The sequence below is a fragment of the Sciurus carolinensis genome, chromosome 8, assembly GCF_902686445.1.
Source record: "Sciurus carolinensis chromosome 8, mSciCar1.2, whole genome shotgun sequence".
Taxonomy (NCBI): Eukaryota; Metazoa; Chordata; class Mammalia; order Rodentia; family Sciuridae; genus Sciurus; species Sciurus carolinensis.
In genome coordinates, this window is record NC_062220.1 from 126,059,916 (window position 1) to 126,085,333 (window position 25,418).

The 25,418-nt window shown below is 52.3% G+C and overlaps 1 protein-coding gene across 1 annotated transcript in view; it reads left to right on the plus strand.

Moving 5' to 3' along the window:
- Window positions 1-25,418, plus strand: part of Myo18b (myosin XVIIIB) — a 224,980-nt gene that overhangs the window by 96,220 nt on the left and 103,342 nt on the right. Inside the window, exons 23-29 of the mRNA XM_047561579.1 lie at window positions 1,090-1,218; window positions 2,078-2,221; window positions 3,809-3,898; window positions 17,056-17,175; window positions 17,876-17,984; window positions 20,546-20,670; window positions 23,424-23,578. Of these exons, the coding sequence (XP_047417535.1) occupies window positions 1,090-1,218; window positions 2,078-2,221; window positions 3,809-3,898; window positions 17,056-17,175; window positions 17,876-17,984; window positions 20,546-20,670; window positions 23,424-23,578 (872 nt within the window). The remainder of the gene's footprint in view (window positions 1-1,089; window positions 1,219-2,077; window positions 2,222-3,808; window positions 3,899-17,055; window positions 17,176-17,875; window positions 17,985-20,545; window positions 20,671-23,423; window positions 23,579-25,418) is intronic.

The window sequence follows — 25,418 nt, forward strand, 5'->3', positions numbered from 1 at the left end:
TGGGCCATGGGAGGGAGGGCTTTGTAAATGTAGGTGTCCATTACATTCAGTGACCACAGTGGACTTCTCTGGAATCAGATAGAAGGAAACAAGGCGTTTCCCTCACTAGTGGAGGGTCGGGGGAGGGGAACGCACTGAACCTTACTTTCTCCCTCTGTGACCCTGGAGAATTACGGTCGCTATGGTGCAGCTGATCGCGCAGGTGAAGCCCCCCCCCAAAAAAACTGCCAGGTGAACGTCAGGCATGGATCGATGACGTCACCCATGAAGACAGAGCTTTCCAGAGCCTCCTGAGAAATGGACACTTCCAGGGTTTCAAGCCACATCTGACCAAGGAACCTACTCGACTGTTCTTAGAAATCAGCAGAAATCATCTGACCAGGGATTCGTGCCCCCTGGGCTCCCTTGGTCCTGTTCCCTGCAGCCGATGAGAAGGCAGCTTGGTGGGGAGCCGAGAAGCCACCATCCATGATTGATGAGCCAGGACCTGGTGGGTGGGTGCCGAGCCGTCGCTGTGGTGGGCACCAGCCCAGCCCCACCCAGGGCAGGGAGGGCGGCCCCCACGTCCCCGCCTCTGCCCCTCCTCGCGAGGCTGGGTGGAGGTCCTTCTAGTGCACATCTTCTCTCAGGTCACCAGCCAGGGCACTTATAAAAGGCTCATTCCCGGACGGCTCCATGTCCCCTGATTGACCCTGTCCTAGGGCGAGGCTGGGAATCTGCACGCGCCGCATGCCCTGGGTGAGCCTGGGCCCGGAGAAGATTAGGCACCCCTGTCCCGGCTGTGGCTCCCACGCTGAGGTGTCTGACTCTGGGTTAAGGTGCAGATTCGGATCAGTTGGGTCAGAGAGGCTGCCCTTTGGACAGCTTGCAGGCCCCGCCCAGGCTGCTGGTGCCCGGCCACACTGAGAATCGCGGGGCCAGAGGAAGGGAAAGAGGAGCCATCAGGAGACGGAAGGCTCTGATGCTTCAGACCGAGGCAGGAGGCCTCCTGGGGCCGGATGCGGGAGAGCTGGGCCTGAGTTGCAAGCCCCTCTCGGCCCAGGTGCCTCGACTGAGCCGAGGAGTCACCTGCCGCCTGCCTCTCCCCAGGTCTTCCTCAAGGCGGGTGTGGTCTCCCGGCTGGAGAGGCAGCGAGAGAGGCTGGTGTCCCGGAGCATGGTGCTCTTCCAGGCGGCCTGCAAGGGCTTCCTGTCGCGCCAGGAATTCAAGAGGCTGAAGGTACTGTGCGGGCGGGCTTGCAGGGCGGGCCCGCGGGTCTGGGAAGAGCAGGAAGGGCCGCCCGTCTCCCTGGATGGCCCTGATGTGCCTGGTGCAAAGGACCCTAAGCAGCACCACAAGGCTTTGCCCGTGATGTTCCGCAGGATGTTGTGACTGTTCCCGGGACAGGTCTCAGGCCATAGCCTTGACCTAGGTACCCACCAACTTGTCCATGCCCTCCTGGGCCAATTCGTGATGTCCGCCTGCTCCTACCTGCAGCAGATCACTCTCCAGGGCCAGCAGACAGGATCCAGGCCGGTCCCAGCCAGAGGTCTTTGGGACCCAAGGTCGAGTTGATTCCACAGTCCTGAGCCGTCCTGGGTCACCTCTTGAGAGACCTCTGGAGCCTGGATTTTCTTCCTACCACCTGCGCAATAGAGAGAAAGCAGCATGACTGTATTTTCAGACAAACAAGGCCTCTTTTCAAATCCCACCTCTGTCTCAGTCACTGGGAAAGAGGAGACACTTATTCAGGCACTTAGTCAGGAGGGCAGCACATAGTACCTGCTCAATAAATTCTAGCTGCTGTGACCTTGGCCTTGTTATCAGGAATGACTGCTACACGCTCCCTGTTACACGCCCACCCAGTTGATATGAACTTGTGAGTTCAAGGTCATGTGCTTGGCAAAGGCAGAAAAGGCGAAAACATTAGCAATCGAGATATCGTGAACAACCCCATTGACCCAGAGTGCTCTCAACCCTCGATGCCTTGGGGTGATCTGGAAAAGAGATTAGGATCGGGCCGCGCTCTGCCTCCACTCCTTCCCTCCTCTCTGCTGGGTAGGGAGGGACCTCTCACGGTCCTCCTCGTCCCCCGCAGATTCGCCGCCTGGCTGCCCAGTGCATCCAGAAGAACATGGCTGTGTTCCTGGCCGTCAAGGACTGGCCATGGTGGCAGCTCTTTGGATCCCTCCGGCCGCTGCTGAGTGCCACCATCGGGACTGAGCAGCTCCGAGCCAAAGAGGTCAGTCCGTGTGGCAGGCGGAGGGTGGCTGCTTCCTCCCGCTCCCTGTCGGGCACCTAGAACCCGGGGCTCAGCCCTGAGCACCCAGCCGCCCTGGTACCCCCTCTGGATGCTTCCATCCACCCGGGCAGCCTGCAGCTGAGCTCAGCTACTCCAGCTAGGGAGGCAGGTGGGCGTGTGTGCACACACAGGTACACACACACACACACACACACACCAGACACACACACACAGAGACACACACACACACAGAGACACACACACACACCACACACACAGACACACACACACACACACCAGACACACACACACACACACCACACACACACACCACACACAGACACACACACACAACACACACAGACACACACACCATACACACACAGACACACATACCACACACACACACACACCAGACACACACACACACACACACCAGACAGACACACACACACAGACACACACACACAGACACACACACACAGACACACACACCAGACACACCACACACACCACACACACACACACCACACACACACACCACACAGACACACACACACACACAGACACACCACACACACACACACACACACACACACACCACACAGACACACACACACACACACACACAACACATAACACACACAAGGTTCCTTCTTTCTCATATAAAAGTCCGTCGAGCGTCCCCATTCTGGAGCCTCACCTGGTCAGGTCCAGCAGTCCTTCCCAACCGGAAGCCGTCACCCTGGCCGCCGTGTTCTGGACGAGGACGCCCAGCCCGCACTTCTCTCCAGCGCACTCTGAAAGCCAGCCCTGTCCGTCCCCCTCTTTGGGCCCGTGGCTCTCTGCTGGGCGTGGTTTCCTTCCCCTGCTGCCCTGAGCACTGAGCTGCTCCCGAGGTGGCCTTGGTGGCCTCGTGGGCGAGGCGGAGGCTCTGGCAGAAGGATCCTCCTGGGAGGATGAACTGCTGAGCACAGTCCACAGCCAGCTCGTCCCCTCTCGGGCTGAGCGGTGGTCCCTCCTGGGGAGGGGCACACAGCCCGAGACCCGGATGCTCTGGGCTGGCTCGCGTGCGTAGGGGTGTGGTGGGAGGAGGAGTCCTTTGGAGCTTAGCAGCTGGGCATGATGACAGACACGCTGGCTGGTCCCAGACCGCTCCCCCACCATTCTGCTTTAGAGACGTAAATGAACTGATCAGCCGATGAATCAGTCATTTATTGTGAAGTGCTAGGGATTGAATCCAGGACCTCGCAATGCTACGCTTTATTTTTCATTGACAAATAATATCCATGAATATGTACGGGGTGCAGTGCGGTCTTTTCTTACACGGTAAGAGTACAGAATGCTGGACTGAGACTGATGGTCCATCTCCGCACGTGCTCGGCTGTGGGGGTAGAGCGGAAACACCGAAAATCCACCCCCTTAGCAGTTTCGAAGCAGGTGAAACCTTGTTTATTACAGCACTATTCTTTCAAGAGCTCACTAGATCATATTCCGCCTGTGTCACCAAAACCTCATGCCCTTAGACTCCTCTGAGCAAGAGTGGGGGTTTCTGGAAGGGTTTCTGGTAAGGTGTCTTTTCTGTAGGAGGAGCTGACACTGCTGAAACAGAAGCTGGAAAAATCAGAAAAGTCGAGGACCGAACTCCGGCAGAACACAGACCGGCTGGAGAGCCAGGTACCTGCATCCCTCCTCGCCCGTCCCTGTGCGGGGACTCTTTGGGGGTGAGGTCAGTGGAGGGGAAGGGAGACCACATGCCTCATGCTGGGCTCCTGGCTTCACACACTTTGGAAATGACATGTGAGGCATCTGCCCTTGTTATGCCCATTTCTCAGAGGAGGCAACTGAGGCCCTGGGAAACTAGGTAAGACTAACGTAGGACCAAGATTCACACCCACCTCATCTGCTCCAAAGGGAGATTTTCCTAATGAGTCACAAAAGCACAAATCACAGGGGAAAACCACATTCTGACTACGTTAAAGTTATGAACCTCCATCGATCCAAGTGTACAGTGAAGACACAATATGTACGAGGAGTAAGAACGGGCAGCTCATGAAACTGTCAGAGAGGACCCACAATATGTAAAGAACGTCCTCAAATCAATGGAAAGACGGAGGTTCCAGTAGGAAAAAACTGGGTCAAAAATATGAATACACATCTCCTAGTGGTTGCAGGGGGTAGGTTCTCATTTCAAAAGTTCGGGTATTCCGAAGTCACAAAGCCAATACACTCACGCAAAGATGTTCAAGCTGACTAGCAAGCAAACGAGCACCACACTTGGTGCCAGTTCACACTGCAGGCTGGCAAAACCAAGGAGTCCGATGTAGTGGAACGTCGCCCAGGACGCAAGGCGGCGGGAGCTCTGCACTGCCGTGGGCGTGGCACTGCCATGGGCGTGGCTCTGATGTGGGCGTGGCGCTGCCATGGGCGTGGCGCTGCCGTGGGCGTGGCGCTCGGTCTCTCTGCCCTTGACCAACTTGGCCTTGTCTGCGGACGTCAGAGCGGCTGGTGACTGACCGCCAGCAATGGCACTTCTAAGGATACGCGCTAGGGAGTGCTACCCACGTGCCTGGGAGACACAGGAAAGCTCATAGCAGAAGCACGTGCAGGTCAAAGGAATGGAAATGCCCAGGTGGGAGCGCGTTCATGGGGGATGGGTGGCCACGGTCGCCTGCGTTAAAAACTCAGCTCCCGAAAGCGGGAGTGCATGACGAGATCGCCAGCTAGGGCCCCCACACCAAGTCCAGTTCATCGCCGGCTTTTGCAGATAAAGTTTTCTTGGAGCCCATTCATTAATGTGTAGAAGGCCACCTTGCTGCCACCGTGGTTGTGCTGAACTTCTGCAACTGGAAACCACATGGTTTGCAAAAACGACAATATTTACAAGTTGAATCTGTTTTTGGTTTGTTTTTCTTGATATGGGGCATTGAACCCAGGGGCGCTTAACCACTGAGCCACCTCCCAGCCCTATTTTGTATTTTATTTAGAGACAAGGTCTTGTCGAGTTGCTTAGGGCCTCACTAAGTTGCTGAGGCTGACTTTGAACTCACGATCCTCCTGCCTCAGCCTCCAGAACTTCTGGTGTTACAGGCGTGCGCCACTAGCCTGGCTCGATCGGACACCTTGGATGCAGCTAGGGACAAGGTGAAGTCCTCACAAGCTCTCCAGGGTTAGGAAGGATACAGAACACAAGTAAACTAGTGTCAGATAGTTGACTATGGAGATAAAGGGAGGGAGGTGACCGTAATGGAGGGCAGATGACAGGCTTCGGCCAGGAAGGCTTCCACAGAAGGGGTTGCTCCCTTATAGATGTGCACGATTTGATGTAGCCATTTACGTTCAGCTGTGGCGAGGAGTTTGGGAGGGAGCTCCTCATCCTCCCTGGGGGGTTGTGTCCCTTCTCCCCACACAGGGGTCTCGACCTACCCTGCACCCCACCCCAGCCACACCAACCATGCCCAGCCAGTCAGCCGCTCCTGGCAGGAAGGACCACGTCCATGCAGAGGGTTAAGAGAATTGAGGCCAAGGTGCCTGCGTCCCTCTCATGGAGAGGAGATGGTAATACGTCGTGTGCACATTCCTCACGACTTGGTTGTGTGTCTGGAGAGCGGCAGCAGCCTGAACTCGCGGGCTGCTGGTGGCAGTGTGTGGAGCGGGGACCTGCGGGGGACCTCGGGTCGGAGCGGGAGGGCTGGCTGTGAATCCCGGTGACTGCCCTGTAGAAACTCCTTCCCGCCAGCCAGGCTGACATTTGATGTGGTAATTAGTCACAAGCTGTCGGGTCAGACCTGGGGATGTGCAATGCTCTGGCCGCTGGGGAGATTGGGAGCGGGGAGGGGAACCTTCTTAGCATCCAGAGGGACAGCTTCGGGGACACCTGGCGAAGGAGTGGAGGGAGCTCAGGGTCTGGGACCTGAACGGGGCGATCGAGTGTCGTGTCTGCAGAGCGCCCTGCCCAGGTTCTCTGCACCTTTGTGTTAGAGACGGTTGCAAAAAGATGCAGGGGCTTCAAAAGAATAAGATAGACTTTAGGAGCCAAAAAATAACAAAGGATAATAAGAGCTGAAGAATACGCAAAGCCAGGGAAAGAGAAATGGAACTCTGCCGTCAGCCTCTCACAGGCCAACCGTGGCACGAGCTCTCTCCTCTGGGGAGCCTACCGAGACTTCCCGGGTGGATTAGGGCTCTACTCCGCTTGACCACGAGCCCCGGATTCTGTTCCGAGCGTTGCTTGTTTTCTAGTGCGCTCCCATGTGTTTGTGTCCCAGCTTCATGGTGAAACCCCAAAGGCAGGGATGCCTCTTGTCCATCCTGTGGAGCCAGCCTCTGGCAGAGAATAGACCCAGAATGGTTGGACGAACCCATTAAATATGGACTGTCAGTCCAACACCGAGCTTCCTAGCAGCAAGAGCCAAGAGGTAAAGTAGATGTTCCATGGACACGTTGTGCTTAGATAGGGAAAATCAAAACCACCTGTTGGTGGAGATAAGAGTAACTTTTCTGGATATTGAGGTGTTAGGGAAATTTGTCCCATGAATCCTCATGAAAGGGGCCCTCAGCCATATGGTCAAGTGTGAGTTCAGTCGATTTTGCAACAGGGTTCTCTAGGAGTCTGGGCAGCAGCATCCCAGGATGCAAGAAGTCAATTCCACAAAAAAGAATCACACTAGAAGTCAAAGCCGTGCTGATCCAGGAAGCGTGTGTCGATGACCCGGGGTTAGGGTTTCTTTCTTTCCACCGTGTTCTCCCTCCTCTTTCCCTCTTCTCCCTGTTCCTCCTCTTCTGAAGCTTTATATTAAAGTTCAACATACAAATAAGTGCACGCGTCATACGTACGCAGCTCAATGGGTTTTAGAAAGTGAATGCACAAATGCAGACTGCACCCAGGCAAAACACAAACACCCCCAGTGTCCCCAGGAGCCCTCTCTTGTCCCCCTTCAGTACTGTCCTCTGAGGGCAGCCACCTAGCTGGCCGCCAACATTCCCAATGAGTTTTCCTTCCTGTTTCTCAAATTAACTTACCTGCACACAAATGTGTGCACTGGTTTGTGTCTGTTCTACTCATTTGACCTTGCGTGTGTGGCATTCAGCTACAACACATTGTGGGTCATTGTGGGCCATTCCTTCTCATTGCTGTATAATATTCCATTGTGTGAACACACCCCTGTTTATCCATTCTACATTCTACTACAGGTAAACATTTGGTTTTTTTCTAGGGTTTTTGGTTTCTTTCTAGTTGCTTATTTAGTTATTCATTATAAATATTGAACTGCTATAAAAACACCTGCTATAAACATTTTTGTACATGTATTTTGGTGGATGTATGATACATTTCTGTTTTGCCAGGTGTGATTCATTTCAAGTTTCAGTTTTAATAGATGATGCCTAACAGTGTGCTAAAGTGTTTTTGTCCATTTCTGCTCCCACAACAATGAGTGTGAGTTCCAGTTGCTCCACATTCTTGCCAGCACTTGGAGTTGTCTGTCATTTCAGTTAGCTATTTTTGTGAGTGAGAAGTTATATCTCTCTCTCATGTTAATGTAAGCTTTTCTGCATGCTTTGGGCTCTTTGGTTATCCTCTGGCAAGGTGATCTTCCAAATCTTTTGCCTACTCTTCTGTTTTTTTTCTTATTGATTTGCAGCAACTCTTTATATATTCTGTATATGAGTTCCATTGGTATGTGACATGTGCTGTAGACATTTCCTTTCATTCTGTGGCCCTCCTGTTGGAATACTGTAGTGTTAAATTGTATTTTCTAAACCTTTGGATTTCTTCAGAATGAGGTCAGAGGTCTCCAGGGCTCCCAAACCAGCAACAATGGCCACAACTGCACACTTTGGGTTTCATCCTTGATTTTACCGATTCTCAAGTGCACGCTGTTTTCCCACTACGTTACATTTCTGAGATTGGGTTGCATCTTCACGATCAATAGCATCTGACACTTAAATTTGGTGGTGCTTATGTTCTATGACAGAATATCTTACAATCAGTGATGGTCGGATTTGCAGAAATGGGGCATATTTGAACCCAGGTATGGCTTTGTTTAAAGAAAGGGTTCTCATCTCTCTGCCCTTTCCTAAGGAAGTTATCACTGGTTCGTCAGATGCGCCTACACCTGTAAGAGCATGTAGCCACCCAAGGAGCTGTGAACCCCGTAGCCTTTGCCGTCCTGTCTCTGGAAGGTTTGTTCCAGGAGGAGGTCCTGGAGGAGATCCCAGAGGGGTCCTCTTGCTTCTGGAACGTGCCCTGAGAGGACTCGAATGCAGGGAGAGGGGTCCTGGTCCTTCAGAGCAGCTGCTCTTGCCCTTGAGTGTGCCTCAGAATCCTCCGTAGGTTGTAGTAGAGATTTCTAGACCCCCGCTCAGCCCTTCTGACTCAGTGGGTGGGGGTGACTCTGGAGAAGCCCTTTCGGACACGTCGTCAGGCGATGCGCAGCTGCTGGTGTGGGGCCGCACTTTGAGAAGCACCGGGCTAGAGCCCGGGTAGAACCTGCCTCCTTCCGTGTGCTCCTGGTGTCCTGGAAGGGGGTTCCTGCCAAGAGCTGGGGATCAGACCCCCTTCAGGGCCAGGCATCCCCGGCCTCTGTACCCGCCCCTGCGCCTCAGCAGGGGGGGAACAATCCACAGGAACGTGCCTGACACATGTTGTGTCTCATCAGTGGAAACGCCATTTGACGAGGCTTATTAAAAAGACAACATTATTGCAAAATGATTTAAGCGCTTCATTTGCGAGGAAGCAGAGGAGGAGATGGGGCGCCAGGGCTATAAATATCCCTCAAGCATGCAAAATCGGCCCGGATGCAAGTGGGGGGTCTTATCTTCACAAGAAAGCCGCGCGGCCGTCCCGTGGGAAGTTCCTGGGCGGCTCCCCGGCCCCTGGGGAGGCACCGCAGGGCGGCTGCTCTTTCTTCCACCTTTGGGCACGTTCTGGATTGTCTCCAAGACCTCGTTATGGCAAAAGGCCGGGCTCTGTGCAGGCCAGGTGTCGCGTCTCATGAGCCGGACAGGTTGTGCCTTCGGTGAGGAATCGCGGGAAGGATCTTCCAGGACACAGCTGGATCTGGAGGGTCGGGCGTGGCCGAGGGCGTTCAGTTTGTCCCTGGCGAGGGGCGCTCGCTCCTGCTTCCTGGTGGCCTTGTCCTGAGCCACTTTCCTCCTCCACGATGTTCTGCCTCACCTCGGGCCCAGAGCCGTGCCGCTGGCCTTCTGTGGACTGACCCCTCTGAAACCGTGCAGCCCAAACACGCTTGTCCTCCTCTGATTGTTCTCGTCAGGTGTTTTGACCACGGCAGCAAAACAGCTGGCCAGGCCACCAGCCGGCCCCCGGGTCCGCCGGCTCGGAATCCTAGCCCCCCACGCCTGTTGGGCCCGGGCGTGGGGACTCTTCAGTTCCTGGGAGGATAAGGTGGCGTGGTTTCCTTTCTGACTCGGGAGATTAGGGTCTCTGGGGCCTTCACTGCTGGGCACATGTCCTTTGGTGGACGGCTGGCTGCAGAGGCACCACGGCCTCCACGTGGTGAGTCCATGGACGGCCACAGCGGGGACAGCGAGGAGGACACAGCTATTGCTTTAGGACCGCGTGCCTCAGTTTCCCCACACAGAAGCTGGGGCCAGGATCTCTTCTCTCACGATCATGCAACACGAACCAAGGAGCCACGGGCTGCCCCAGGCAAGGCCCGAGGACAGGGACCTGCCCGTGACGCCGGGCGTGGAGGAGCAGAGTCCAGCGGGCTTGGGATTCCGAGGTCTGGTTTCGTGCCCTGTTTCTGTGACACAGGGGACAGATCCTTCAGATCTCTGGGACTTTGTTCCATTGTCATTGAAGTGGCCATGGTGATAATCGTTCCCTTGTCAGAAGGCCATGGCAGGGACGGGCATTTGAAGTAGTCGTTGTACCACCTTCAGGTGGCAGGCTGCCTCTCCGCTGTTATCAGTGTTACCGGTGTATGTGTTTTTTAAACGTTCGCCCTTCCCCGGGTGGGCTGCATTCCCCAGAGAAGACGGCACGTCTTAGACAATCCTGTCCCTTCCTGCCTGGCACAGTGCCAACTCAATGAACCCACGGAGTCGGCCAGATTTGATTACAAAAGTCACATTAAATGAGCCCTGTGTCCGCCAGCTGCTCTGATGAGCTCCTGATCTGCATTATCTACTTTTCCCTTTAAATCAAACTGTGAGGAAGTGGTGCCTGTCCTTGGGCCGTAGATGAGGAACGTGGAGCCCAGAGAGGGAGAGTGATCGATCCGATGTCACACAGCTGACGAAGAGCGGAGCTGGGATTCGAACCCGGGTCTGGCTGACTCTGAACCAGCTGCACCTGTGCAGACTGGGAGGGGATCTGGGAGGGCTTCTCAACAGTGGCGTGTTCAAGAATGAGCAGGAGCTAGCCAGGTGACAAGGTGGCGGGCATTCCAGGTGGAGGGCCCGGTGAGAGGGGAGGCGCACAGCGGGACTGGTCTCCGGGTGCCTGGTGGTTGGGGTGTCATGGGTGGGGAATGGTTGTGGGGTCAGCATTGGGGTATAAGAATCATGCTGGGGCTGGGAGCGGTGGCCCATGACTGTGATCCCAGCAGCTTGGGAGGCTGAGGCAGGAGGATCCCAAGTTCAAGGCCAGCCTCAGAAACTCAGCGAGGCCCTAAGCAACTCAGTAAGACCCTGTCTCTAAATAAAATATAAAAAGGACTGGGGAGGTGGCTCTGGGGTTAAGTGCCCTGGGTACCAATCCCTGGTACCAAAATAATAATAATAATAAAATAAAGAAAGAAAAAGAGTCACGCTGAGGGCTAGCCTGCCTCCTGCAGGGGAGCGCAGGCCCCAGGACCCTGTCAGGGTGGGCGTGCGGGGGCCGATCCAAGCACGATTCCTTCTTCCTGGTGAAGCACCTGGTGGACCTCGAATGTCCTGTCCAGAGCTCCCGAAGGGCCCTTCTCCCTGACGGCCCCCTAAGCCGGGTCAGCAGTGCGTCCCACCACGTCCCCCCTCCAGCATCCCTACAAAGATGGCCCTGCTCCTGCCGGAGGGCCAGAGGCTGTGGGCCCTGACTTGATTCTTGATTCTCTCGCACCTCCCAGGAGGTGGTCCGTGGGCGTGTGCTGAAGAGGGTGTCCTTAGGTGAACGATGCCTCTCCTGCCTCGGTTTCCTCATCTGAACCCTGGAGGCCACATCAGCAGCCCCCAGAGCCCACACAGCCCAGCGAGAGTGGGTTGAATCCGCCTCTTACGTGACCCTCGATCGGCGTCCTCTGTCCTTGCCCGGACCTCTTGGGCTGTGCTTCCGGGTCTGTTCCGGGAGGGTCACGGCTCCTGCCCTGCGATCCCCAGGGCTCGGGGGAGGGAGATGGAGTCAGATGGTGGAGAGGCTCCGAGGACAGCAGGGTGGCTCTGAGCCGGGGCTGGAAGTCCGCAGCCTGGGCTGGACGCCCTCTGCTGGGATCCTCAGCAGATCATCTCACCTCTCGGCGCCCCGTTTCCTGTTCTGTACAAAGAGGACCATCAAAACGTCCTCCTCTGGAGGCCGGGATGGTCTGAAAAGGAAACAGCACGTGCACAGCTCTGAACACGGGCTCTGTGTCGTACGCGGGGCCATCGAGAGCAGTTCTGTGCAGGTGGACCGTGTGGGCCGGGAGGGGCGGTCACTGCCGCCTGCTGTCTGCAGGTGAGATGGTTTGGGGGCTTGGGAGTTCTCCTCTACATTTTCAAAAGAGATTATTTTTTGATTTTATTTGATTCCTAATAATTGCGCATATCAGGGACAGTGGGACCTGTGGATGCGTGCACACGGTGTGCGACGATCGGACCCAAGCCATCGGCCCGCCCGTCACCTGCGACATTCGCCTTTTCGTTGTGTTAAGAACGTTCAGGCTCCTCGCCATGAACTCTTTAGAAGTAGACGGTTGGCGGCTGTCAGTCACAATGACTTCATTCTCTAGGAACCTGAGGACTTATTCCTCCCGACCATCGGCACCCGGTGCCTGTTAGCCCTCCTCTCTCCGTCCCTGTGTCCCCCACCCGCTTCCCAGCCTGCAGTATGGGTTTGGAAATCCTTGACTGGAAGAGCTGAGGACAGGGTCAAGCCAAGCCACACGGAGCCCCTGGGGCTTATGCGTCTCCCCAACTCAACCGTGAGATCCCCGGTGCACAGTAGGTGGCCACATGATGTCCGCCCGATCTGTGGGCGACCGGCAACAGCAGCCGGTTCAGGACACATGTGTGTTGGCACTTAACCTCCATCCAATCCCAGTCACCTGGGCTGTTCCAGGTGGCACGGGAGACCCACGCCCGGGATGCCTTCAGCTCTGCAAACTGTGCAGCAAATTCACTCCTCCCTGTCTTCCCCCCGGCAGGCCCTTAGAGTCACTGTCCCCAAGCAGGAAGAGCATTACGACTGCTTTGGCCGAGCTCTGGATCGAAGCGGGTTTCCCCAATAACGTCCAGCTGATTGGTCCTTGAGGAATCTGGAAGGACCCTCCTGGGTGTGCAAACCAGCCTCTCCCTTTGCTAATTGGTTCTCATTCTGCCTCTGCCTGACAAGGGAGCCCGCCCCTCACCTCCATGGACCAAGCCCCGCCCCACAGCGTGTGGGGAGGAGGAGGGGTTAGTGGGGACCTGGGCACGTCAGGGGCCACTTGAAAGCTGTTCTGTCATTTCCTCAATTCAAAAGGACTAATTGTCCTTTGGGCTTCCAGACTTTGGATTCTGTGAAACTCAAAATTAGTGCAATAAATCAATCAGGTGTTCCCCTTGCTCAGGCTGATTATTAGCACTAATTAAATTTCACACTCATTGGCCAGGGTGGAGAGCGTGCAGTTCCTGTGTTGGAGATGGAAGCTGATTTCAGGTGGTGGAGGTTAGGGTGTGCCTGCATCGTGTGGCCATCGCTTCTCCCAGACCAAGCGCTTTCCCAAGTCCATTAGCAGAACCAACCGCCTCCCCCAGTTGGGTGGTGGTAATTCCTAAACTAGTTGTGCCTAAGAATCACCCTGGACAGGGTGAAACGCAGGCTCCTGGACTCAGCCTCAGACAGATTGGGGGGAATCCGAGGGTCCCTGAATTTCCATTTCACAGACACCTCAGGTCATTGACAATTCAAGTTCTTCCCTAGTGCATTTTATTTATTTATTTTGGGGCGTACCAAGGATTGAACCCAGGGGTGCTTTACCACAGAGACATGCACCCAGCCCGTTTTTTTTTAAAAAAAGTTTTTTATTTAAGACAGGGTCTTGTGAGTTGTTCAGAGCCTTGGTTTTGAAAGTTGCTGAGGCTGGCTTTGAACTGTGATCCTCCTGCCTCAGCCTCCTGAACCACTGGGATGACGGGTGTGTGCCACTGTGCCCGGTTCCCTAGTGCATTTTAAGGACAGTGTAAGAAAGATCAGAGGGTGCTCTATCTCACAGCAATGGGCAGCCCCCCGGGAGAACCCCTCCTTCATTAGCTCCCTGGTGACCCTTACTTGGATGTGAGGGATCTGGGTTCAAATCTCTCCTGCATGTTATGTAAGTTTGCGATTCTTCCCAAGCCTCCCCTTTCCTGTGGAAATCTACATTTTAGTCTGTGCAGCTGCTGAGGTGCTGAACAAGATGGGAGGTGATGGGATAGGGGGAGATGGGCACACAGGGTGCCCAGAGCAGCCCCTGGTTTGGTAACACAACTACCTTTTTCTGACTTTTTTTTAAATTCATTTTTATTGTAAACAAATGAGATACATCTTGTTTCTCTGTACATGAAGTAGAGGCATACCATTAGTGTAATCATACATTTACCTAGGGTAATAGTTTTTGATTCATTCTGTTATTTTTTTCTCCCCCCTCTTATCCCTCTAGAGTCCCTCCTTCCTCCACTCTTGCCCCCTTCCCACCCCCTTATATGTGTCATCATCTGCTTATCAGTGAGATCATTTGTCCTTTGTTTTTTTGAGATTGGCTTATCTCACTTAGCATGATATTCTCCAACTGCATCCATTTGCCTGCGAATACCATAATTTCATTCTTCTTTATGGCTGAGTAATATTCCATTGTATATATTTACTACAGTTTCTTTATCCATTCATCAATTGAAGGACATCTAGGTTGGTTCCACAGTCTGGCTATTGTGAATTGAGCAGCTATGAACATTGATGTGGCTGTATCTCTGTAGTATGCTGATTTTAAGTCCTTTGGGTATAGGCCAAGGAGTGGGATAGCTGGGTCAAATGATGGTTCCATTCCAAGCTTTCTGAGGAATCTCCACACTGCTTTCCAGAGTGGCTGCACTAATTTGCAGCCTCACCAGCAATGTGTGAGTGTACCTTTTTCCCCACATCCTTTTTCTGACTTTTTAAAAAGTATTTTTAGCTGTAGGAGGACACAGTACCTTTATTTATATGTGGTGCTGAGGATGGAACCCAGTGCCCCCACCTGTTAGGTAAGCGCTCTACCACTGAGCCCCAAACCCAGCCCCCTGACTCTTTTTAAAAGTGTGTTTCGTGTGCTGACGACAGAAGCGGTTAAAAAAAAATCGACAGTCCAGAAACATCACAAATAAGTTGGGAGTCCCCTGTGAGCCCATCCTGGTGGAAAAAAAAGAAAAAATCCCCACAGACAGTTTGGAAGCGCTTTGTTCTGTGCAAATACAAACAGGCGCCGGATTCCTTGGAACGTTCTCTTTGGCAGCTCTGGGTCGTTGACCTTGGGGATTTTTTCCAGGTAGAACATCCAGCTGCACCTCTTTTTTCTTGGTGGGGCAGCTGACTGATTTGGAGCCAGCCTGACAGATGACGGACTGGCTCAGGAAGGCCGACCTGCTGCGTGGGGCGGGGACCCTTTGCCCTGTGTCTGAAAACAGCCCGAGTCACGCCTGAGCGCTGGTCATGATGCTGAGGGACAATGGATGGGAGGGAGGAGCCGGGCGGAGCATCGGGTGGCAGGGGACATGAGCCTGCTCCTAACTCCATGCATTTTGCAGTTCGGGTGACCAAGGCCCCAGAGGAGAGACTGTCCAAGGTCACACACCACCTTTGTCATTGCACCTGGACTTGAACCCTGTACCCTGCCTCTTTTATTTTTTTCATTCTCTGCCCCTTGGCTGCCGTTTTGGTTGTGTATCTTTTAAGCGTATGATGGGATGTGCTGATGTATTTATTTGGAAACACACAGCAAAATGATCACCAGTGTCAAGCAAATGGATAGAGCCATTGTCTCTTATGGTTGGGTGTCTTTTCTTTTTGTGGGAAGAGTACTAAGCTCTGCTGTCCAGGTCCATGAGCTGCCCCGGGCGTGAGCAGCTGCCCTGGGGTCCTTGGTCGCCCCTCCTCTGCAGGGCCACTGCTGAGCTTCTTGGCCATGTGCTGTTCATCAGTGTGCTGTCTTCTTACTTTATGGGGCGTAAACTTGAAACTTGAAGGCTGCGTTTCGGAATGATAATACCACGGAAGCTCTGATCCATTGGGCATTTATAGTTGGTCTGTTCATTGGAAAATAAGAACAAAAATAAAAGCAAAAATCAAGTCAGTACCACTGGGAATTCATTTAAAAAATTGTTTTAAAAACTTAAATCACATACAGCTTCACTCCCTGGGTTACCTGGGTAGGAGCACATCCCTTTGCATATGAACGTCTGACTCAAGTTCTGCTCCTTTCTTTCTTATCCATACCCTTAATATTCAACAGACCATCCTCAGTCTTGACTTCTTTCTTTTCTTTTTTTATTTTTGGTACTGGGGATTGAAGCCAGGGAACTTAACCACTGACTGCATCCCTGCCCTTTTTATTTTTTTTATTTTGAGACAAGGTCTTGCTAAGTTGCTTAGGGCCTCACTAAATTGCGGAGGCTGGCCTTGAACTCACGATCCTCCTGCCCCAGCCTCCCAAGTCACTGGGATAACTGCAAATCTGTGCCACCACACCCAGCTCAGTTTTGACTTCTTCAAAGTAATGTAAATACAAAACTTATTTTTTACTTCTAGTTTTTGCAACTCCATGGATTTGACAGCTTTTAGAATAGCAACTCACTTTTATTAATTCCTTTCAAAACATTCAACCTACCTGTCATGGAAAGTCTTTGTCTAGCCGTATTCTCCAGGGTCATGTGGTAATTGAATAGATGATTACAATAAAACTGCAACGTGCAAAAGCTGGTTGGAAATGTGTGCAGTTGATACTAAGTGTGCACAGTCGTCACCTGTCAGGAGCAGGTGGCCCACAGGGAGCCACAGAGAGGTCCAGACTGAGAGCATCCACAGGCAGTGGGTATCTGTCCATCTGTGTGGACTTTCAGCTTCTGAAACATGTCTTGGAGGTGCCATGGATGAGGTGACCAACTTTGGCTCCTATCCACCTTTGGTTTGGACCATGTATTAGTCCGTTTCTGTTACTAAAATGAAATACCTGAGGCAGGATTCTTTACAAAGAAAATAGGCTTATTTAACTAACAATTCTCCCCATCATCCTGAGGGAGAATAATGATCCATCCCTTCAAGGAGACTGGTTAAGAAAAGCTTCCATTAAAATAGCTATTTTTATTGAGCATTTACTATGTGCCAGGCACTGGGATAAGTTTACCATCAATTATTTCACTGAATCCCAAAGCAATCCTGTATATTATTGCCTTCCTTTTTAAATTTGAGAAAGCTGAGAATCAGATAAGTATTCTGCTTGCTTTAAAGTCACACAGACCAATAATGTTCTTGCCACACCAAGACCAATAATGTCCTGAAGTCTGTCCTTTCAACTACTGGACTCCATGGCTTCTCCCTGACAGTCCCTTAGTTGTTCAAGGGTGGTGCTGTGGAGGGCACTGGGGGGAGAAGGGTCAGTGATCCCAGTGAGTGACCCTTCCCTGCCACCCCACCCCCACCCCAGATTGCTGATCTGACCACAGAGCTTGCGGATGAGCGTTTCAAAGGGGATGTGGCCTGCCAGGTGCTGGAGAGCGAGCGGGCAGAGCGGCTGCAAGCCTTCCGGGAGGCCCAGGAGCTCAAGGTAAGAGTTCAGGGTGGCTGAGCAGGGTGACGGCGTGGCTGGGCCTGGCTCCCCGTGCTCACACTGGGATCAGTAAGCCTAAGCAAGATGCACCAGCTGACTGACTTCCAGGCTCAAGGACCTCGGGGACAGTGGGTCTTTCTAAGGTGTGACCTTGGTGGTGCCACGTATGGAAAGCCCTTGGCCAAGGAGGTACAAGGGTGAGGATTGTGGGAGGTGCCATGGGTGAGGTGATCAACGTTGGCTTCTGTTCACCTTTGGTTTGGACCACGTATTAGTCCTTTTCTGTTACTATACTGAAAGACCTGAGGCAGGAATCTTTATAAAGCAAATAGGTTTATTTTACAGATTTAGAGGCTGAAAGTCCAAGATTGGGCATCCCTATTGGCTTGGCCTCTGGTGAGGGTCTACCAGCAGGTGGCATCATGGCCAGAGTGAGAGATCCCAGTGCCAAATAGAAAGCCTGAGTGGGGGAGGGGGGCCCAGGCTTGCTCCTTTATAACAACCTTCTTGCGAGAACAAACTTGCAGTCCCGTCAAAACGAATCTGTTCCAAGTGGGGCATGCTCTCAGTGAACTGAGGACCCCCTGTGGCCCCACCTCTTCACATGGCCACCACGAGGACCCATCCCCCAACACATGAACCCACCGGGATAAACTCAAACCATATCCAAATCTTGGCATGCCTTGATCCCTTCCAGAGCAAGTATGAGCAAGTCCAGAAGAATTTGGGAGAAGTAGAGAAACAGCTGGAAGAAGCCCAGCAGAAACTTCAGCTGAATGACTTGGAAAGGAACCATGCTGGGGGAGGTGAGCAGCCTGGGACCCTTGCACTTGGATGCTGGTAGACATGGCTGCCTTTTTATTTAACTGGTTCATGGGAGCATGCTGAGCACCTGCTGTGTTCTGCAAACACCACCAGGGCCTGGGACTTAGGCAAAGCAAACAAACGCAGCCCCTCAGTCCCATGCAACAGTGACAGGCACTGTGTAATGCAAAATTATACTATCCACTTTTGGATAGTATAATTATCCATGTATTATTCCTTTACTGTTACTATAATGAAATACCTGAGGTAGGATTCTTTACCAAGAAATGAGGCTTATTTAACTAACAGATTCTGCCCATCCTCCTGGGCAGGGGATAATGATGATCCATCTAGCAAGAAAACTGGTTAAGAAGAGCTTCCATTAAAATGGCCATTTTATTGAGCATTTATTATGTGCTCAATCAAAATATTAAATATCCATGTGACAGGTACTTTGTCATGCAAAGAATGAGAAAAATGGTGGCTCATATTCCTGGAACTACTTTAAATATGGATTTTGAAAAAGGTGAAACCTCTGTAGTTACGTTTCTGGATTTCAATCTTGATCCCATCTTAGTGGCTGTGCGGCTTTCGGTTTTAATAAAAAACGTGCCGAGCCTCGGTTTCCCCATCTTCAAATGGGGATAGTTATTAGTAGAAATCGTGCGTGGCCCCACTGTGTGGCACGGATGCTGGGCAGCTGTTTGCTGCTGTATCAACATTACTATGAGACACCTTGGGGTCACTGTCTGACTTCACGCCATCCAGTGGAACAGAAGCAACACTGTCCCCATTTTGGAGACAATAAAGCCGCATCATCTGAGGAGGTGAGGGGCTCCTCCTGGCTCCTGGGATGAATGTGCTTCCTCCTGCGGGGACTTTCTGGGCAGGATCTTTTTACACAGTTGCCTGGGGACATCTCCCGGGTGGCTGGCATGGTGACAGTCTGTGGGCTTGCCGCCCTGCCTCTTAACTCTCCCCAGCCTCGTGGAGTCGGGGAGGGGGGCAGAGCCGATGTGTCAGCACCTCTGAAACGCCAGCATCATGCCTTTGGTGTCCCCAGAGAACGTATGCCCTTGAAATGTCAGGGACCCTGAGAAGAGCAGAGGTCAGGGGTCTGCAGAGAGGAGACACTCCCGCCCGCAGGCATCCTGGACGCCCCCAGGGCAGACACTTCTCAGGAAGGTCAGCAGAGAGGGGTTTGTGGGAGACGCAGCGCGGCAGGGTTCCCCGGGAGACTCCGAGATGCGTGCCTGAATGAGGCTCCCCGGGCTGGTTTCCTCTGGAAAGAGAGACCAGGGAGTCGCTGAGCTGGGGAGCCCATCAGTCACCGTACTAAAGAGGCTCTCGGCTCCGGATGCTCATTCGGAGATGTCGACCCACAAATATTTTGTTTTTCATTATGAAAGTAATACATACTCATTAAGGAAAATTTCTGAGATAGGGGAAAGTTGGAAGAAGCAATAGAACACTTTAATCAGACCACCGCAGTGGCCCCACGCTCGCCTCTGTGGATCAAGCTGGAGTATTAATTATCAAAAATATACTTTTTCTTTATGCGTGGTTAAATATTAAAAGAGAATCTTTAATGACATGAGCCCAGCACTGAGCCGGACACCGGGGCTTATAGGAGGATTTCGGTTGGGACTTCCTTTCAAGAAATTTGCAATATAAATATAAATCAGATAAATCCAGGGGAAGAGTGACTTAATGACAAAGGGCTGAATGACACACCCTGACTGACAGAGACACCCCTGGGCAGGGGAGCTGGCGGTGGAGATGGTTCTCGAAGGATGGAGAACCGTCTCCTCACCCGCCATGTCCCCCACCTGCTTCACGCCCTCTGAGCACCTTGCAGAGGGAGCCCCCTGGATGGCTGCAGAAACACCTCCTGCCGCCATGTTGCTTGTGACCCTAAGAATTTTTCCTGGTAGGTGACAGGATTCCTTTTCTGCCATGATATCATGCACCCTGGTGGAATTTTGAATCAGTTTTAATTCCTTAATATCATCCTCCTTTGAACGTAGTGATATGGAAATCTTTAGTAGGTTTCCAAGACCATGATCCCAACATCCATTCATCCATACACACCAGTGCATCTGTCCTATTGTCCATCTTTCCTTTATTTTTCATTTATGTATCCATTTGTCAATCCATTTATCAATCTCTATTCACTTATCCATCCATCCATCCATCCATTCATCCATTCATCCATCCATTCATTATGTATGCTAAGGAGCTTCTCTGATCTACAGGATTATGGAATTTCTTTGGAAAAAGAAAATATGAGTCCACTTATAAAGACCATTGGACAGTATAAGATAATGGATCTTAGAACAATGGGCTGTCAAGAATGTGAGATAGCTGGAGATGGTGAGAATAGGCTATCTTATAAACTTGGATAATAGGCATAGCTTCCTAACCTGAAGTCCAAGGCTGAGGTCCAGGGGTTCCATGAATACTAGGAAATTGCATCCAAAGAGCCAAGACAGTGGAAGAGAGGCCAACCTGGCCTCATCCTCACTGGGCCTCCTATCCCGGCCTCCTTGACTCTGTTGATCAGCAGATGAGTGGCAGATGCGCTTCGATTGTGCTCAGATGGAGAACGAGTTTCTCAGAAAGCGTCTCCAGCAGTGTGAAGAGAGGTTGGACGCCGAGCTGACATCCAGGAAGGAGCTGGAGCAGAAGGTAAGAGGGGAGTGGATAGTCTGGGTCACAGTGTCAGGGACTGGGCAGGTGAGTGATCCAGGTGTGGGGAGGGAGAAAGAGAGGAGAAAGGGACCACCAGCCATTTCTTGACTTTCCACCTCTGCCGCTGTTTCAAATTCTGGTCACTGTGAGAAATGGAAATGATTTCTCTACCTGTGGGTCTTCAGTCCAAGTACGGACCACTCGGTGGTGTTCAGAGCAAACACATTATTAGCTCAGGATTATTCCAGTTCCTTTTCCACTTCTGCTTGGTCCTTGTGAAAATCACATTACCTTTGGGGCCTTAGGTTGTCTTCTATAAGATCGCTGCGATATACTTCTAAAGTAATCACATTACCGTTCCCATTGCCTGTGTTCTGATGTTTCCTCCAAGTCTCATCTAGACCAGGCAACAACCTACCAACTCACTTCCTTCCTTCAGCCTCTCTCCTCCACCCCCTGCCGCGCTGCAGCCCAGAGACCTTCAGGAGCCCCTTTCCGATGGCTCCAGCGTTACATGCTATGCCTCTCTAGGCAGGTTTTCTTTTTCCCCCGTTTTGTAAATTTTGATTGCGAGCTCATCTCCAGTGGTTCCCTCACCTCCCTCCCCCGTAGTCCCAGGTCTTCTGCTTTGTGGAATTTTGTCTTTTAATCTTTCTCATGGTGATGCCTGTGTGTATTTAGCTGTTTTTATTGCCAGTTGATCTTCAGCAGATTATTTTTTTCTTAAACATTTTATTGATTTTCCGGGAGCCCTATGGTAGTGGGGTGTGGGAGTGTTCTGTGTTGAACACAGAACATCTGTGTTCTGAGATGATACCCTATTGTCATTCTCAGCTTTTTGTGAGATATGAAAAAGTGTTGATCTCTGAACCCACATGAGGCCTAGATCTACAGTTTTGATTTCTTATGGAAATACTTTCTTCCCCAACTAGAACCAGAGTAGAAGCAAGCTTTCTTACCACCTGCCAGGCTAGTGAGTAGAACTTTCTCCTTCCTTCCCCTGAGGCCCAGCTCTTGGCAGATCCTGACTGGGCCAGGGTCTGCTTGCTGGCTGTCCCCCTTGCACGGGTCCAGGGCCTTCCCTCCTGTCTCTGGACATTCCAACAGAACTCCCTGTCCTTGGAGGATGTTCCTGGCTGCCTTAATAGCACTGTAACCCATTACTGTTCTGACTTTCTGTTTTCTGTATCCCTGATATCCTGAAATTTCCCTTTCTTGAAAACAAAATAGATATTACAGGTATAATGTAGTCCTGCTTCTCTATAATATAGTCTCATCTAGCCTTTCAGGGTGAACCCAGGAAGAACCCGACCCCCATGCCTGTCTGCCGGCTTCTGTGGTTATCCCTGGTCCTCATTCTAACACGTCTGCCCTCTTAACCAATGGCGTGTAGGTCGAGGGCTCCAGCAGCCCCGACTTGTAGCCTTTGCCAATTCCTGTGGTGTAAAGACTTCTACCGTCGTCACTTTAAAATGGCCATTGTGATGTCACTGGACATGGAATCTGGAAGACACGTGCAGAACTGGCTCTCGTCTGCATGAGCAGACCCTGGCCTGCCTCTCGCCACCTGTTCTTAAAGTTCTCAACTTAAATGCCACTCTCAGAAAGTCTTCCCCCATGTAGACGGGGAGCCCCTGAATGATTTCCCCAAACCTAAGCCTCATTGTGCCGTATTGTAATTATCCATTTATTTCTCAGTCTCTACCATTGGATGGAAGAGCTCAGGGGGTGGAGAGTCTAACAGGAGCCTGTCTTCCTGTTATATCTCCAATGTGAGAGAAAAGTACCACCCATCACCCAGCAGAGGTGGGTGAGCGAGGTCACGTGGGATCCCATGAACTATGGAAGTGAGGCTCGGTCTCCTGCCTGGAGGTGGCCATGGTCTTAAGGGTCATTTCCAAGATGGAAGCGTTACTGTGATTCTCAAGAGCTGTGCTGAACTGTGGCCATGCAGAGGGCCAAGTTCGGGGAAGCCATCTGGCTCTTTAATAACAAATTATCAAGCCGGGTCAGTTTCCCTAAGGAAGAGGGGAATATTCATGCCACATTAAAAAGTAATGAAGCCGCAACCTTTCCTGAGCCACCGAGTATAAGAAAACATCCCATTTGCCTTCAAATACTGAATTTAGAATTACAGGCTTCATTAACTCAGAGTTTTGCTTATTTAAAGCAATTCTTTAATGAGGCCATTTCTTCAAAGCCAGTGTGCTGAGTTGCAGTCTCGCCCAGATCTAAACTAGGACATTAGGGAGGAAGATGCAGGCCGCTTCGCTTCCCTGTGTGTCAAAAGTCAGGCACACACTGCGTGAGGCAGCCCGTCCGGAGTGCCATCAACTGCTGTCACCTTTCTGACCCGCCTTTTGGGTTTCTGGGACAAGTCGTTTTGGCAGCTCGGTGGCTGATCCTTGCAAACGTCCCCACTGAGGCCAGGTGATGGGGTTAGGGATCCCCTGGTACTCAAGGGGCACCAGGTGGAGGCAGAGTAGAGAGTCTGCGGGTGCTCTGGCAGCAGGTGTATTGGGGAAACGTGCAAATGGGAATTAGTCCCATTTTACCTCTGAGCAAACTGAGGTCCAGAGGAGAAGCTTCCTGAAGGTGGCCCAGAAAGTGGAGGAGATAGAGTCTGGAGATAGAGAGCGATGCTGAAATGTTTTCCAAACATTACGGCCGCTCAGAAGTGGTGGCTCCCGGGACAGGAAGGTCGCAGGTCAGCAGCCGCAGAGCAGGCGGTTCTTCCGTTCCTCCCACAGCTGGGGGAACTGCAGAGTGCGTACGAGGCAGCCAAGCGGACAGCTCACCAGCTGAAGAGGAAGTGCCACCACCTGACCTGGGACCTGGAGGACACTCGCGTCCTGCTGGAGAACCAGCAAAGCCGAAACCACGAGCTGGAGAAGAAGCAGAAGAAGTGAGTCGTGTCCCACGCTGCCGCCTGGGCCACCAGGGGGCGCTGCCTTGGTGCTGGGGTCCTCTGGGGTCTCTGGGTCCTCTTCTGAAGGACAGTTCTGATCCACAGGACTTAAACCCCGGGTTCTGCCCCACTTTTCCTTCCCCTTCTCTTCATACGTTATTCCTGTGGGTTCTACCAAAACTCCAGCCAAAAAAAAAAGATTCCCATTCTCACCCAGCCATATGACCTCGGGGAATTTTCTTGGCTGCTCTGAGCCTCAGCCTCTTCATTTGTCAATGAAAGTTTTGTGGTGGGCAGGAGCCCAGGTGCTTCTACTAGCTGTGCCTCCTGCTACCCCTGTGACCCTGACCTGGTCATTCAACCCTTCTCTGCCTGGGGCTCCTTACCTGTAGGTTGGGGGTGAGGCGCCCCCTTGTGGTGAGGACTCCAGGACCTGGTCGCTCTCTCCCAATGGACTGAATTTGGGTTTCTATCCTCAGTGTTGACAAAACAATACAGAAAAACAAAACAAAAAAATAGCTCCTGCCCTTCTTCTCATTTAGGGCTTGGACTCTCAGACCCTGGGAGCGATTCTGGCAGGGACCGGAACTTGGGGATCCACAAAATTTCAACTTTTGAACTGAATGTACACACCGCTTCCCATAAGGGCTTTCCCATGAACTAAGTGTGTATGGTCTTCCAGATGTGCCAGGCTGCTGGGGTGCCAAGATGTGGGTCCCAGCCCAGCCGGGCAGGAGGAGCCAGATCGGTGGCCACGCCCACATTCCTGCGCTTCCTCCTGCAAAACCTCAGCACCTGGAGGCTCCGCCCCTGCACTGCTGGGCTGGATCTAAGTCCTTCAGCTCTCCTGGCGAGGTTAAAAGGGTGCAGGGCGCCCTGCTGGGAGCCTGGGAATCTCCAGTAGAGACTTCCAGAGGTCAAATAGGTGTACTGCAGCCTCTCTTTTGGAATATTCCGGATAAAATACCTAAAAACGGTCCTATGTGGACCAAGATGTAGTTTGGCCGGGGGTGCCTCTTTTCCAAGAGGTAGCAGGCAGAATTATATTTCCACAACAGTGTTATGGATTTCAAATTCCATCTGCGTTAAATTTTTTTTTTTCTTTTTTCCTGTATCCTTGAGCTTTCCAGGTCTGGCTTCTGCATCTGGAAAAAATAATGAGCTTAGCATGCTCCCCCAAGTAAGAGAAGTTTATTCTCATCTCACTCCGCTCCCTTTCCCAATTACCCCTCCGTGTGCTGGCTGTCTTACCCTTGCACCGGAGAAAATGGCTCAAGTTCACCCTGGCCACTCGCTGGGTGACCTTGCCAAATGACACGTCTCTGGGCCAGAGAGGGGCTAACCACATTCAGAGGAAGCCTTGGACTTAATAGGCCACTGAAGAACATCCTGAGTGACCCCAGCCATGAGATGAGAGGGTGCCTCCATTGTCCCCAGCTTCCTCCCAGGTGTGAGGCTCAACTCTGGCCTCTTGCTCCTGTTCTGAGGGCCTCAGCTCTCTGAGGGGTGGGGAGGCGGGGCTGGCCTCGAATTGGTACAGGCAGAAAGATTCCATCTCTCGGGACTTTCCTGCTTCCCCTTGGACAGAGCCCTCATACCAGGGACTTACAAGCCTCCCATGACGTGCCCCCAACTGCCCTCCGTTTCTCCACACCTGGGTTTCCTCCTCTCCAAAGACACCTGTCCCTAGGTGCCCCCCATTCTGCTCCCGCCTCTTGGCAGAAACACTAACATCGGCCAGTAGGGCTTGCCTTTCCAGAAGGAGCGGCAGAGGTCTCCGGCTGAGGGTGGCATGTAGGCGGAAGGACAGTAGGGAGCAGAGCTTGGGGCTGTCCGT